The following is a 13,711-nucleotide window of genomic DNA, read 5'->3' on the forward strand; positions in this document are numbered from 1 at the left end:
AATCACACCTGACGGCTTCTGGACAACAAGCCTTTTGAGATAGGCCTTGCATTTTGTGCAGCATGGCAAAACAGTAATTGCCCTCCTTGTCAGGCTGTGTCATTAAGTCAGGCGAAGTGAAACATGCCATCCGGTTAAAGCGGTAGGACACACAAGAGGGAAAAGGCAGGCTGCTCGGCCAGCAGAGACCTCCGCTGAATGCCAAATAATTCAGCTGTTTACAAAGTGGAGGGATGGTTGAGAGCACCTGTGTGAGTGCAGTGGAACTGTGAGGTGACTTGGTCGGGCTGATTAAATTGAGACGCTGGCAAATCAATGTGATGGAGGAAAATATTCCATTACAGATGATATGAACAGAGCACTGAGATGACAGAATGCACAGCTGTTTTGCTGAAAAAAAGCTAGCTGGATGCTAGCTGCTCAGTACTGAACAACAGTGAGTAACTAGCCAGTGAACATAGTGGAGCATTTAGCAGCTAATGAGCCAGGTTTGATCAGGTCACCAGAAATGCAACTTCAAATGATTAAATTTGTTCTGTATTTGTTGGATGTGTAAATAGGCGACCGTGTGCAAATAAGTTAGCCAAATCAACTTAGAAGGTGATATCAGCGCTGTGCTCACAGCTTATTTCTGCAGCCCCCAAACAGCCAAAATGCAGTAATGCAGCCTTAAACTCAGACATAAACAGTACCAGCAGAACTCTTTTTCACTTCATTCATGGTTCCCAGAGGATGGAACTCAATGACTTCAGTGATCATCTAACTTTTCCTTGAGCACCATCAACAGGTCGATGTGTCCAAAACTTGGGCTCATGACCAATACTGACTTCCCATCAGCCTCTGCTGTACTTTGCATTAGTGCAAATCACAAAATGCTTACACACCAAACTAAGATGGTGAACATGATAAACAGCATACCTGCTTAACATCAGCTTGTTAGCACGTTGACATTAGCATTTAGCACAGCCTCGCAGAGCTCAAGAGATGCTACAGCCAAGAGGAGGCTCCGGATCTAACTCTGATTACCAAGACTAGTTTAATGCCAGCAAACGTGTTTGTGTTATTTCAAAAAATATTAAAGCAATTAATCTTTTCATTAACTTGATAAAAGGCAGAAAACATTTTAATAAAATGCAACACAGTACAAATCAACAGTCAACTTAATGGTCCACATGCAAAAGGCAGCTGAACTCATCCAAATTGTTGATACATGGAGAGGATGACAAAAAACTGAAAAAAAAACAAAACAAAAAAAACATTGTTTGAAATGACAAATGAAAGGTTTAATACAAAGGACGTCTAAAGATATTATCAGGACAAACCATTACAAACCAGCATTACAAGCAGCCTCCATTTCTTGATGACAGTGCAAAGGGCGTATTCTTTTGATGGCGCAGTTCCTCGTACAAGACAACTGTAACTGCAACCTGCAAGCAATCCCTCATCGGTTTTCCAGTGTTTGCATTGTTGCCGGTCATCAGTCAGACAGTTTTAAAGGCTTGAAGACAGCGTCTGTCGGTCAACATGAGGCTCTTCCAGAAAAATAACTTAATGAGAACTCGAAATAAGACTGGAAAAGATTTGTGGTGACAGCATGACACAAAAATCCAAGTATGCTCCTTTATGGCCACTAACTGCCGTCACGCCCATGCCACATAGTGACAAATAATGCTGGAAAACAGTCAGCTGTATATATGACCACTATTACTATACTTGCATTTGGTTTACGTGGAAAAACAGATAAAGTCTGATGAGACATTCATGGCCACGGAGGACTGCATTAGGGATAATGTATATGATGAAGAATAAGAGGCCGCATGTCAAACTCAACTTAGATGCACCAAATAGGGAAACAGTGGATGAACAAGTGGGTGGATGGATGGATAGTTGAACAGATGGGGATTGGGTGGGGAGGGGCGGGGTAATGTTTCATGCAGCCGATCGTCGACGGATGACAAACGCTCCCCTCTGCAGCTGTCCCAGGTAGATCCTCATCTTTGTACTGTCACTCGTCTTCCTCACCCAAATCTGGAGAACAAAGAGAGAGACAATCCCTCTCAATATAGTCATTTAGAAATGATGCTTTCCAAAGGAAGACAAGTCAGCAGAAACCACCGTTATCAACCACAAGACCGACACATTTTCCTTTTCCAGCCATCGTTGCATCTTAGTGACAGTCTTGTGTTGACTTGAGTGGGAAATTAGCACTTGTCATTGGTCAAACAGGTGCATTTATTGGGGACTATTTTCAGGTGTGGATTAATACACATTTGATGCTCTGATACGTATTTACAGCAGCATGGTGGAGTGTGGTGTTGAGTCAAAATAGAGCACAATGTGTGCTCACAGTTATGAAGGAACATATCATCCAATGCACTGATGTGTTTTTAATGGTTTCTGGATGAAAAATGTGCTTTATGGCACACAGGAACAAGATATATCAAGCTCTGGGTACACAGGCAACACCTGTTAGGATGATGAATTCATCGGTCTTTCAATGGGATTTGTTGACAATAAAGGCAAACAGAGAATAACGCCGGGCTCATCTTTACAGTAAACCCTGTTCTAAATGTGACAGGAGCTGAAGCTCACCTCATTGGTCCCCACCGAGCTGATGACACAGCTGATCTTTGTGTTGTCCTTTGACTCCAGGTAGATGGCCTGGCTCTTGTGGTACCTGGCAGCATAAAAACACAACACACCAACATTCAAGGTGAGCAATGAGGGATAGGCACAAGTGCAGACAGGAGAGGCATTCATCACACATCATTTTACCCATCTGAATTAACCACATTCCTCTTGAGATGGCACTAAATAGATAATTGGATTGGAAAGTCAAAACAAACAAAAAAAATCTTTTTTTTTTTAATGGCTCTAAAACTGTCAGAGGACGGAGCCAACCCAGGGGAAGAGACTGACAGCCAAAGCATTTGATCATTAAGGGCCCACTGAAGAATAATGGCGCATGTGTCTCCCTGCAGCTCTTTGAGAAGGCTTGACGGTGGTGGAATAAATGAGACTTTGCCTTGAAAGTAGAAGTGCACATACCTCACAGCTCGCTCCTCTGAACTTCCTCTGTCAATATCAGCAGCTAATAAGACAGAATTCTCCTATTTCTACCCCTCGTCAAATGACCTTATGCTCTGACACATGTCTGATGCAGATCTCTGCACTCACCCAGGAGGGCATCAGAGTGGAGTCTGGTTGTGGATTTCCATTCTCTTTATCTCTGCATAACAGCAAAGTGCAGCACTGGCTCTAATGCAGCCACCTTCTCTGAATATGTGTCTTTATGGTGGTTTCAAGCACCAGCACTTATTCAGTTGCTCCTAAGAAATATCTCTTTTTGTAGATAAAGAGGCTGCCATCAAAGTGGTTAGAAAATAAACATCTTTTGCAGACCAACCAAACGCCAAAGCCATCCAAGCCTTGGCAATGTGGCCATCTAGTGGGACAGCACAGTATAGTCAAGCTTTGTGACAAATGGCACAATGTCAGGGCCCGTTTTGAGGACGAAATTTCAAATTCACCATCTTTTGTCGTAGTAAAGTTTCCCCTCCTCGATGCGGGCTTCATAACGCTGGGAGGGGTTCTCCATGGGAGCGGAGGGGACGTGCTCTGGAGACGAGGGAGACACTGAAGAGGGAGAATCACCTGATTAGCATCACCATGCAAAACTTCTTTACAACTTCTCTTGTCTGTCTGCTCAATATGTAGTAACAACCAGCAGCTGGTTAGCTTAGCTTAGCATTTAGACTAGAAACAGGTAGCAAACTCAGCGGTGTTATGGGGGGGGGGGGGGTTGTGCACCCCGCTTAGTTGGGAGACTTCTGCCAGCTGCCTGGAAACTTCATGGTGATAAGTAGACTTCAGGAGGATACTTCTCCTGACCAAGACCGAGTCCAGATTTCTTTATCTTTGGACCTAGCAGGGTTAGCTTTTCCATCTGTTCCCAGTCTTTGTGCTAAGCTAAGCTAAGCTAAGCTAACCAGCTGCTGGCTGAAATTTCATATTTGGTGTACAGACAGAGAGCGGTATCAATTTTCCCTTCCAACTCCATCATTTCTGGAAACTAAATATTTCCCAAAATGATCAGTCATTTTTTTTGAGAATTCATTGTGATTGACAAGTAGAAATTAAGTGCAAAGCTGAGCACTGACATACCTGGCCGTTTTGGTGACTTAAGCTGCAAAAGAGAAGGTGGCAAGTTTTTAAAAGAAAAACTTAAACACAAGATTCAGTAGTGACACACAATATATATAACAAAAATATCAGAAACACTTACCTTATTAAGTGTTCTTAGATCTTCCATTATCTGTTCATCTGTTAACAAATAATTTAGCTGAGGTTTGCAGAGTTAAGGAAGGCATTTTAAAGCACCACTTAGCTGTGGAACTTAGCCAGTACCACAGACGTAGAACTGACCCTCTCACTGACTGATCTAAAGTGACAGCTAACTGCAGCTAATCAGAGACTGCATGTTTATGTGAAGGATATCTGGTGCAGGTTTTCTCCGTTTGTCTGGTATTGGGACTGGATCGTTGGGCCGTCTTCTCAGTTTCCGAGTCATGATAGGTTTTACCTCCATTGAGTCTACGTATGAAAGAAAAAAATGACAAACTGAGAATCAACAAAAACTTTACCAAAAAGAGCAAAACTTATAATCAGTTACAAAAATCTGTTACAGTAAAAACAAGCATGGCTGAAAGCAAAATGTAACTTTGCTGCCAGCTAGGAGTTTGTGGAAGTGGTTTGGTTACAAAAGATCAGATGTACAACAAACCACGGTAAGATGTAAAAAGTGCAAGAAGACTGTAACAACAGGGGCAATACAACTAACTTATTCCACCAGCTCAAGCAGAAGCACCCGGCTTAGTACGAGGGGAGCCAGAAGTCCCACGAGGAGAATTCAGACAGATGACCCTGGCTCAGATAGCATCACCGTATCTTTGATGACTTGTACTGCATATTTTGTCGCATTGTCAAGAAAATCATTATTTCTGGGCCATACCATCCACCCCTAAACCCACACATGCCCACACAGACAGCAAGGTTTTAAATCTTAAATAACTGCATCTGAAAGTTCTACTTTAATCAGACAACCTCATGTAAAAGTTTGTAGAAAGACTCACTTCCATCCACATTCATTTTTTTCCTCCCTCATTTCTGTCTCTTCTGCTGAACAAGTGCCTGATTAATAATCCAGCTCTGGCTCTCTTACCGCCTGTCAGCTCCATTGTTAATTTTTCGTTCTCAATCATTTTCTTCTTCTCCTCCAGCTCTGCGATTAGGTTTTCCTTCAGTTCAACTTTTTTATCGTCAAACTCCTTCACCGCTGCCTTCTTCTCCTTGATGTAGTTCCTCTCCACCTGCTCTGTCTGTAGAAGGTGACGAGATAGAGATGATGGGAAAAGGAGGGATGTGTTCCCCGGTTTACCCAAAAAAGCGAAAGTGTGCAATTCTGTGTGAACTACATCAGTTGGTCACCAGGATAAATCATACTCACCTCGAGCTGGAGAAACAGATCTGTAAAGGGGAAGAGAAACATAAGTGTTTGTGTCATTTCCTATTCAAACTAAGTTTTACTCAAACAAGCTCGCTTCGCTTCCTCAAAATGCTGACAAAAAAAAGAGAGAAAGGCAGCGTAAATTTGTGAAATTCTAATTTGAACAGAAATAACGAGAGAAAAAAGACAAGAGGTCAAGACAACAATCAACCACAACATGTAAAATACAGAAACAAGTTCACTACAGTTTACTACAAATATTTTGGCAGCAGCCATGAGGGAAATTAGACTGCTAATAAATTAGCCAGGACAAAAAGTAGTGGTTAATTCGTACAGTGTCTGCACAACATTACACTGTTTGCCATCATTTATCATTTCTAATGTTCGTGTGTGTGTGTGTGTGTGTGTGTGTGTGTGTGTGTGTAAAAGCATTTGTCCAGACTGCAGTTGCTGTCAACTTCCATGCTGTCAACACTTCTCTTCTTACACGCTTAAACTTTTGCGTCTGGGTAAGTTTCCTTTTCCTAGTTCTCAACCCTGAGCAGTTGTTATGAAGCACTGTTTACTGCCCATGTTCTCCCCTCTCCAAACAAAACAAACTAAGGCAGGAAGCCCTCCAACATTTTCACAATCTGCTCCACACGTTGTTGGTAAGGAATGCATCAGAAGCAAAGTGCAGTTTGTCTCTAAACGTTGCTCAACGTGCCTGCGTTTCGGAGTCTCTCTTTGTACTGCTGGTCCAGCTTCTTCATTCTCTTCTGATACTCCTGCAGTGTACCTGCAAAGACACAGTGTCACTCACCAAAAGTGAAGATCTACAGTATCACAGCTTTTGCTTTAAGGCTTTTGTGCCATTATCAAATTATAACTAGTGCAGGCTGAGAGCAAATCCCTTCTTCAATTATGAAAACTTCAATACGAGCTGCTTAATTAACACACGTCATCAATGTTTCTAGACACCTCACAGGTACATTTTGACATCCAAGACATGCTTCTCTCATCACCCACCCACCGTCTAGACTAGATTACACTGACATTCTACCTGCAATTGGATTTACGAAGCACCCACGGCATGTCACTCCACAATGTCTACACTCCACATCAGCCTGAGTAATAAAGAGCTCATGGGACAGCTGATGAGCAGACAGGCTTGACAGTTCAAAGTGAGCTGTTCTATGGCGGAAGACTGTTTGGCAGCAGTTGTCATCTGTTCCTCAGCTGGTTTCTCTTTTTAGCCAGAGACAGTGGCTGCACTTTTAAACTTCCTCTGAAGCTGCCATCATGGCCTGATGATGTAATCCCTTACCGCCAGTCACCAGTCAGGATCTGGCTGTGCCCTGAATTCCCACACTGACACATATCACATCCCACAAGATAACAAAAGCAACAGCTATTCACATTTGGAAAATTTCTGGCATGTTTCAGTCATAAGAAAAAAAAGAAAAAACAGATTACCTTCTTGTAATTGCTGCAACTGTCTTTTCAGAGAGGCCAGTTTGTCTTGGTACATTCTGCAATGAAATAAACAAGAGCTAATGGGATATTTCCTTTCACGGAGCATGGGGCAAAGTCAAACAAAACTTTCACCTTCAAACGATTTTTAGTGAGGTCAAGAAAGCTGAGCAGAGCACTTACTGCTCTTTGATTTCAACATAGTCATCCTCGTCGTGCTTGGCAAGGTCTGTTTCACTGGCATCTTCTGTGTCTGGAAAAGGGACATGACGGGAAGAAGAGACTCACATTTCAAAAAGTACGTCTCAACTGAAATCCAAAGCTGCTGCTTTGTTTTAAAAATGCTCTACGTGAGATCATATTGGCCTGCTGCGCTAAGAGAACACAAACTGCCACCGACCTGCCACTGTTTGTGGCAGGTCAGGTCTGCTAGCGAGATGAAGAAATTTGAGAGTCCATTCTGCATTGGTGTGTATTCTGTGTGTGTGTTGTGTTGGTCTTGGTTGGCAATGTATCACACTCTTTCACTGTCCTTCTGCAACATATCTGTGCACCTTGGTATTTACCAACACAATTTTCTTTTAAACATTTACTGTATTGAGATGTGTGGAAGGCTGAGACATAACTGAGTTAATATTTTCTGACAGGATTGAATGTTAAATGCTTTAATGCTATCTTTTTTTAATGCATTCCATTAAGTATTTCGTGCTGCCCTGGCGTATGAAATGTGCCACATAGATGTACTTTCCACGGCTTAATTGTTTAGCATCTGAATACAGTCCCTGACATAAAACAAAGTCTTTGTGAGGCACATTTTTGGCTTACAGAACGAATTTTCAAATGGTTGCCATATTTGTATTTTTTCAGTCACTTTGGAAAGTTGACCCTGGTTGAAAATTCCGTGTATTGTTTTGTGTTGTTTGTTGTGTGACGTGTTTTCACGTCCAGAGAAAGTGTGCCCAGGCGACACTTGGACACGACATTTTATGGCACAGCTGGCAACAAGAGCCGCTGACTGAGACTACTCTCCCTGAGCAGCAGGAATGCGCTCCAACATAACTCATTTGTGAATGTATCTCGCTTTCGCCCTGGTGGTCTGAATAACTCGGTGCAGCTGCTGCTCTGTCTTGTCTGACCGTGACGTCATCAGTTGCGAATTTATTTTTTTTAATGCGTGAGAAAACGACGTGTGGCGCGAGCGTGTGACAAGTGTCAACCGCGTGAGTGGCACGGTCAGTGCGTGACAGTTGGCAGAAGCAGCTTTTGTTGCCTAAACCTAACCTCACCTGCGACACAAAACTGAAAATACCACAATCTTCAGCGGACCTAAAGCCTTTCTGCCAGAACAGTTTGAACTTTTCCCGGTACACCACAGGCAGCGACATGTCAGCCTGCCGCTGCCGCTGTTTGAGCCAGTCATTGCTGTTAAGGCGAGCCCACAGACAGACAGCAGAGACAAGTGCAGATCAAAGGACGTGCGTGGCACCGGTAAGGTAATGGTGAACACCCTGCTTGGGAATGCCCTCCAGTGTTAGATTAAGAAACCGGGGGGAATCCGAGTCTGCCAGATGGCACACTATGCTTTCTCGGATCGACATCGGGGGAAAAAGTTAAGCTAGACAAACATAAAACTTAATGCAATAACATTGGTATAACGACCGACAGAAATACAGTTGTTACTTTGAGTGTCAAACATTTGCCGCATGGTAGAATTAATCAGAAACGGTCGCTGGCTAACTTGATCGTTATGTCAATGCATACAAAGCTAACATGTTTAGGCTAGTGCGATGTGGCAAACTTGGCAGGCAAGTTTATAAGCACCAGCTGACCTAGGTCAGTCGGCGTTACCTTCAGGACACGAAACAAGAGAAGGGTAAGGCCCATTCGTGTTAAGCTGACACAGCAGCTTTCATTTTCGGTTAGCATTAATGCGCTAGCTTAAGTTAGCTGGTCTGCTGTTTAAAGAGTCACCCGATTCTAGCTCACGTAGTTAAGCATATCAGAAACGTCAACATAAACGGAGAAGAAAAAAATAAGTCCGGCTGTTCGTTTAGAAGTCAGTGTCAGAAAACTAGCTAACCTTGTAGTGCTGTCATCGCCTTGCTTTCCTCTTGTCTTTCTTTCTCACTGCAATCCGTCCTGTCTCACTGAATAGTGTGAAAAGGGCAGTGCAGTGGACACAGCACGCAGGGTTTCGCCTGCCTGCCGACCTGTCAATGCTTGAAGCTAACGTTACGTAGCTAGCTAGCTAGCTGGCTACTTACGCTATGCAGCCCATTTGGAAAATAATTTATTAAACCTGTGTTTTAGTCCCGGTGGACTGAGAGTTGTCTAAAGTTATGCTGGCAACGATTTACTGCACAATAACATCGCTAGTATGCCATGTAACGTGGTAAAGATGATCAATGCTCACGCGTAAGGTTAGTATTGGGACGCTACCTAGTTAGCATACAAACAAAGTTGACAGTACTTGTGATGTAGAAGTTATCCGTGGCCTCAGTTTTCTATCAGGACTGGAAAAGTTAACCCAATAAAAGCGATTTAGTTGGTTTAACGTCAACTTACATGACCTGCTTTTGATTTTTTTTTTTTTTTTTCTTGACTGGCGGTAGTCGGTTAGCTAACTTCCTATGTAGCTAGCAAGCTAACTACGAGTGGCTGAAGCTCGCATCGGACTGTCTGTCGGCTCTGCGAACGAGCAGTTACATTATTACTTAGGAAGCGCAAAAAAGTGCACAGCAAACTCTACGTCAAATCCATACCACGTGGACCTTAATTTGTAGATCACTTTCAAAAAATATCAGAATTTATGCAATAATCGCGCGTTTCCGTCTCCTTTCCAACAAGTAGACCGAGCCGGGGCTTTTGGTCATTTCGTTTAACGTTACCTTCTTCCGAATCTCTTCCCCTGAAACTCCGATCATCGTCGTCATCCACGCTATCAAGTTCTTCTTCATCATTGTAATAATCCACCATAGGCGATAGCAAAGTCGAAGCCATTTGTTCGCTTGCAAAATGTAAACAAACACAAAATAAACAATCGATTTGTGTTTTTTGCAGCTTGCTTGGAACAGCGCCTACAACTGGCAGAACCTCTGAGTATCGAGCTGTCTGACCTTATGCCTGTTAACAATGTCTGTAATATTAACGTGTAATATAGAAAAGAAATACGTTTAATCAATTTTTAAAAACACCCAAAATCAATGCTTTGAAATAAATGATACTAATTGATAACTAGATTATTTTCTGTATGCGCATTTAAATCTACGATGAAAACATTTAAACAGGCATTTTCCGGGCATCAGGGGCTGCGGGGTCTCTTTGTTTTGGCTCCCGGTTGGCTCGCAATCCATTTAGTTTTTCTGCACTCAGGATCCGCCGAAAGTATACGAGTGGTCATAAATGAAATCCAGTGTTTTCAATGAAGCCACCACCGCTGAAGATGTTGTCCTGCCTCCCGTCTGCTTCCCAGTGCTTAAGCATGCTCATCCAGTAGTAAACACCTTCACTCATTGGACATTTCTGACAATTTAGGCTCTAATTGAGCATTAAACTTTTTTTTATTTCCCCCACACTTCCAACTGATCAATTATGTTTAGCCTATGTCATCAATTATAATATATCCCAAAAAATGTGTTATAAAGCCTTCACTACAATGCCAGGAACATCATACTAAATATTTTGTCTTGATTAAATGATTTACGATTATTTGTACATATACATCGTTTTTCTATTCTGTATCCTGTACACTTTGTTTATGTTCACCCTTTTGTGCCACTGTTTTTACTTTTTTTTAATACTTGCTGACTTTAAAAACTTAATTTCCACCGTGTGGGATCAATAAAGTCTTATACATTTATCGATTTAATTTAGTGTTCAGAAACAAAGTTGTCTTCAATGTGTTCACTGTATAATGCAAACTTGTTCCAAACTGATTCTCACAACACCAGAAACAATAAGGAGAACACCACCTCTGTCTTTAAAGGTAGCTATGACCCCGTGATGAGAGCTACACTGCACTGGCCTCCTTAAAACAAGATTGTGGGTTTGAGTCTCATCTGGGGTGTGTGCTGGGCTGATTGGTCAGTGGGTGGATCTCTGCTATTTCAGCAACTTTACAAATACACAGATTCTGTTGGTTAGACAAAATAAGACATTTGCAGACCTCACCTTGAGCTGTGGGAAATATAACAGACGTTTTCCCACATTTTTCAGACATTTTATAAGGCAAATAATTAGTTGATTAACCAAGAAAATAATTGATGATATAAAAAATTGTTAGTTGCAGCCTGAACTCTCTATAACCTATATGGTGTCAATACCAGCCACCTCTAGATGTGGCTCAGTCTGTATGTGTAATGAATCTGGCTTGTCAGGAAACATCCAATCCTGTTTTACTGTAATATGTTGGACAGGCATGTAAGAAACTGAAGTAGCATCAGGGCTATGTGAACTGGCACGGATTGAAAGGCACTGTGCATGTCAATTTCAAACTTGAACATCTGGGCCACCAAGGGGACTTTTATCTTAGGCAGATTAGACCTTTAGATGACATAACATGAATAGGACCAAGGCTGTTTGATTGAGCAGTTCCATTCAGGATTGGCTACTTATTCCTACGTGATCTTGAATTTTACATCTTGAATTCTGGCATGTGAATTTCACCAATTCAATTTGAGCAACCTGATTTTTAGACCTGACTTTAATTTTCAAACCAGTATTTGACTAATTGAATTTGAGCAATGTTGAACACATTTATGTGGTTCAGTGGTATTTAGATTTCTAAATAATGTATCCAGTAGTTATATTTAAAAACAAGGTATTCAGTTGCCTATAAGAGTGAAATTATCACTACTATCATTTGCCTCTAGACACTGGATGTAATGCCATAAAATAAATACACAAAGGCTTGCTTTCCCAACCTTAACTGAAGTGGATTTTTTTACACAAGGGGCTCACTTTCGTGTGTAATTCCAGGTACATTCTCATTCCGTTTATAAAAAAGTATATGGTCCCAATCAATTCCTGATAACGACGAACATACTGTACAACGCAGTGCTTTGTGTTACAATTGAACTTCAAAGATACACCAGCAGGTGGCAGCATTGTACCGAGTACATTCAGAAGACGAGCTGGATCACCAACAGTGAAGTTGCAACAGAATCGGGATGACTCAATCCATGCATCTTTAATGATTTGCAAAGGAAATAAGGTGTCGCGTTGTTAGTCGTTTACTTTTACATTAGCACTTGTTATTTAAAGCAGTATCAGGCAAGATATTTTTTAAGCAGCATTTTTTTTTTCCATATGATGTGGGTAAACCGATTGAAGCAACAATCAATTGTCAGTGTTTATTCTGTTCAAAATATACCTAAAGCGTGCACAGTTTTCAGTAGACCCCTTGCTAACGTGACACGAGACAACTTTATTTCCGCTTGTCTGTCAAAGTAACTGTCAAACACGCGCAAGGGGTTGTGCTCCTGCTGCTCCGTCATTCAGGAAGTCCAGACCAACTGACAGCACTTCGCAAAGTCGCACCGACATCTTCGGAGTCGGACTTAATGCCTCTGGAGTGAGTACGCTTTTCAGCGACGACGAATTTTACACAAGGTGAACCTCTTTCTTCTCTCTCTGTTGTTGTATTGCTGTCACTGTTTGTTCCCCCCTTAACGGTTAAACGGCTCGTGTTAGCCTCGCGCACTCAGACTGACATGACACTTCCTCTTGTGTCAGCGGCTAAGCTACCGTAGCTAAACGTCAAAAGCGGTAAAAGTGGATATAGACGAGCAGCGCTGCTTATAGGTCGCACCTGAAGTTGTGAGTGACCACCGTCGCCTGCTTTCGACGTTGTTCGGCTTGTTGTTTCAACGCCACTCTGCTCAGAGGCGGTGAGTACGGAGAGCAGCATCGGCTCGCCGGGTTTAAGTGCGTAGGTTTGCTTTTTAAAGGTCTTGAGCTAAGTGCGTGTTTGTTGATTGATGCTTTGCTGCACCTGCTTCGTATCTACGCTGTAATTTGTTGTGAACTGGCGGGGGAGACGCTTTGCCGTTTGGTTTGTCCCTCAGGGGGTGAGTATGGAGAGCAAAACGGATGACAGGTTGTAGTGAAGTATACAGTTGAGGTTTTTATAAAGCCGTCGAGGCGGATGGAGGCTATGTAAACTTGTCCTATGTGTTGTTTTAGCATTGTCACGCAATGTGGGCCAGTCTGCGTGAGCCTGTCACATCCGAAACGACTGTGGTACCTTCCATCGTATCCTACATTGTTGTGAGTGAGATTTTACTATCAACACACAGTCACAATGGCTTTCGGATGAGAGACGATGTAACGTCCACTGCACATGACCCGAACCGCATTTTACTACATTTACTACGTCTCTGCACTCGTGAATCAGTCGTGCTTCATCTGCATCCTTTACACGTTTGTTTTTACGATATCGATTGTAATATTGCTTTGCATACGTTTAATGCAAAGCGCCAACGGCAATAACCGCGCGTCATTCATCTTTTTTTTTTTTTTTTGTTAATCTTGTGTTATTCTTTAAATAAGTCGTTACTGGCGTGAAGGGCACAATGGCTCATCACCTGCTTGCAGGACAGTGCTTGGTTAAATACCCCGCGTTAAAAGTAAATGTAGGCTAACGTGACGCGCTCGAAATGGCAGATGCAGATAGCAAGCTGAGCACCAAAACCCAAGCTGACCCAACATGATGTCATCTCTTGTGTGTAGAGCGCATGAGTGAGAGGCAGCAGA

The 13,711-nt window shown here is 42.4% G+C and overlaps 2 protein-coding genes across 6 annotated transcripts in view; one reads left to right on the top strand and one right to left on the bottom strand.

Moving 5' to 3' along the window:
- Positions 1 to 1,097: 1,097 nt before the first annotated feature.
- On the bottom strand, positions 1,098 to 10,065 carry suds3 (SDS3 homolog, SIN3A corepressor complex component). Of its 2 annotated transcripts, none has more exons than XM_076731277.1 (12): positions 9,847 to 10,065; positions 7,142 to 7,211; positions 6,962 to 7,017; positions 6,213 to 6,284; positions 5,507 to 5,526; positions 5,222 to 5,378; positions 4,498 to 4,593; positions 4,286 to 4,347; positions 4,165 to 4,186; positions 3,531 to 3,636; positions 2,593 to 2,677; positions 1,098 to 2,028 (listed from the first exon to the last, which is right to left on the bottom strand). In XM_076731277.1, exons 1-12 carry the CDS (start codon positions 9,956 to 9,958, stop codon positions 1,930 to 1,932), a joined length of 957 nt encoding a protein of 318 aa, XP_076587392.1. In that variant the 5' UTR covers positions 9,959 to 10,065; the 3' UTR covers positions 1,098 to 1,929. The 2 variants fall into 2 exon arrangements, with proteins under 2 accessions (XP_076587392.1, XP_076587393.1); XM_076731278.1 differs by lacking the exon at positions 9,847 to 10,065 and adding an exon at positions 9,039 to 9,222.
- Positions 10,066 to 12,349: 2,284 nt separating this feature from the next.
- The window catches only part of taok3a (TAO kinase 3a), a 64,600-nt gene continuing 63,238 nt past the window's right edge, over positions 12,350 to 13,711 (top strand). Inside the window, exon 1 of one of the 4 annotated variants that reach the window (XM_076730069.1) lies at positions 12,350 to 12,568. The gene's annotated coding sequence lies outside the window, so the exon portion shown is untranslated. Of the gene's footprint in view, positions 12,569 to 12,642; positions 13,027 to 13,711 lie in introns of those variants that run through there. The other 3 variants (XM_076730070.1, XM_076730071.1, XM_076730072.1) reach the window with 3 other exon arrangements.

Source organism: Chaetodon auriga, chromosome 5, assembly GCF_051107435.1.
Source record: "Chaetodon auriga isolate fChaAug3 chromosome 5, fChaAug3.hap1, whole genome shotgun sequence".
Taxonomy (NCBI): Eukaryota; Metazoa; Chordata; class Actinopteri; order Chaetodontiformes; family Chaetodontidae; genus Chaetodon; species Chaetodon auriga.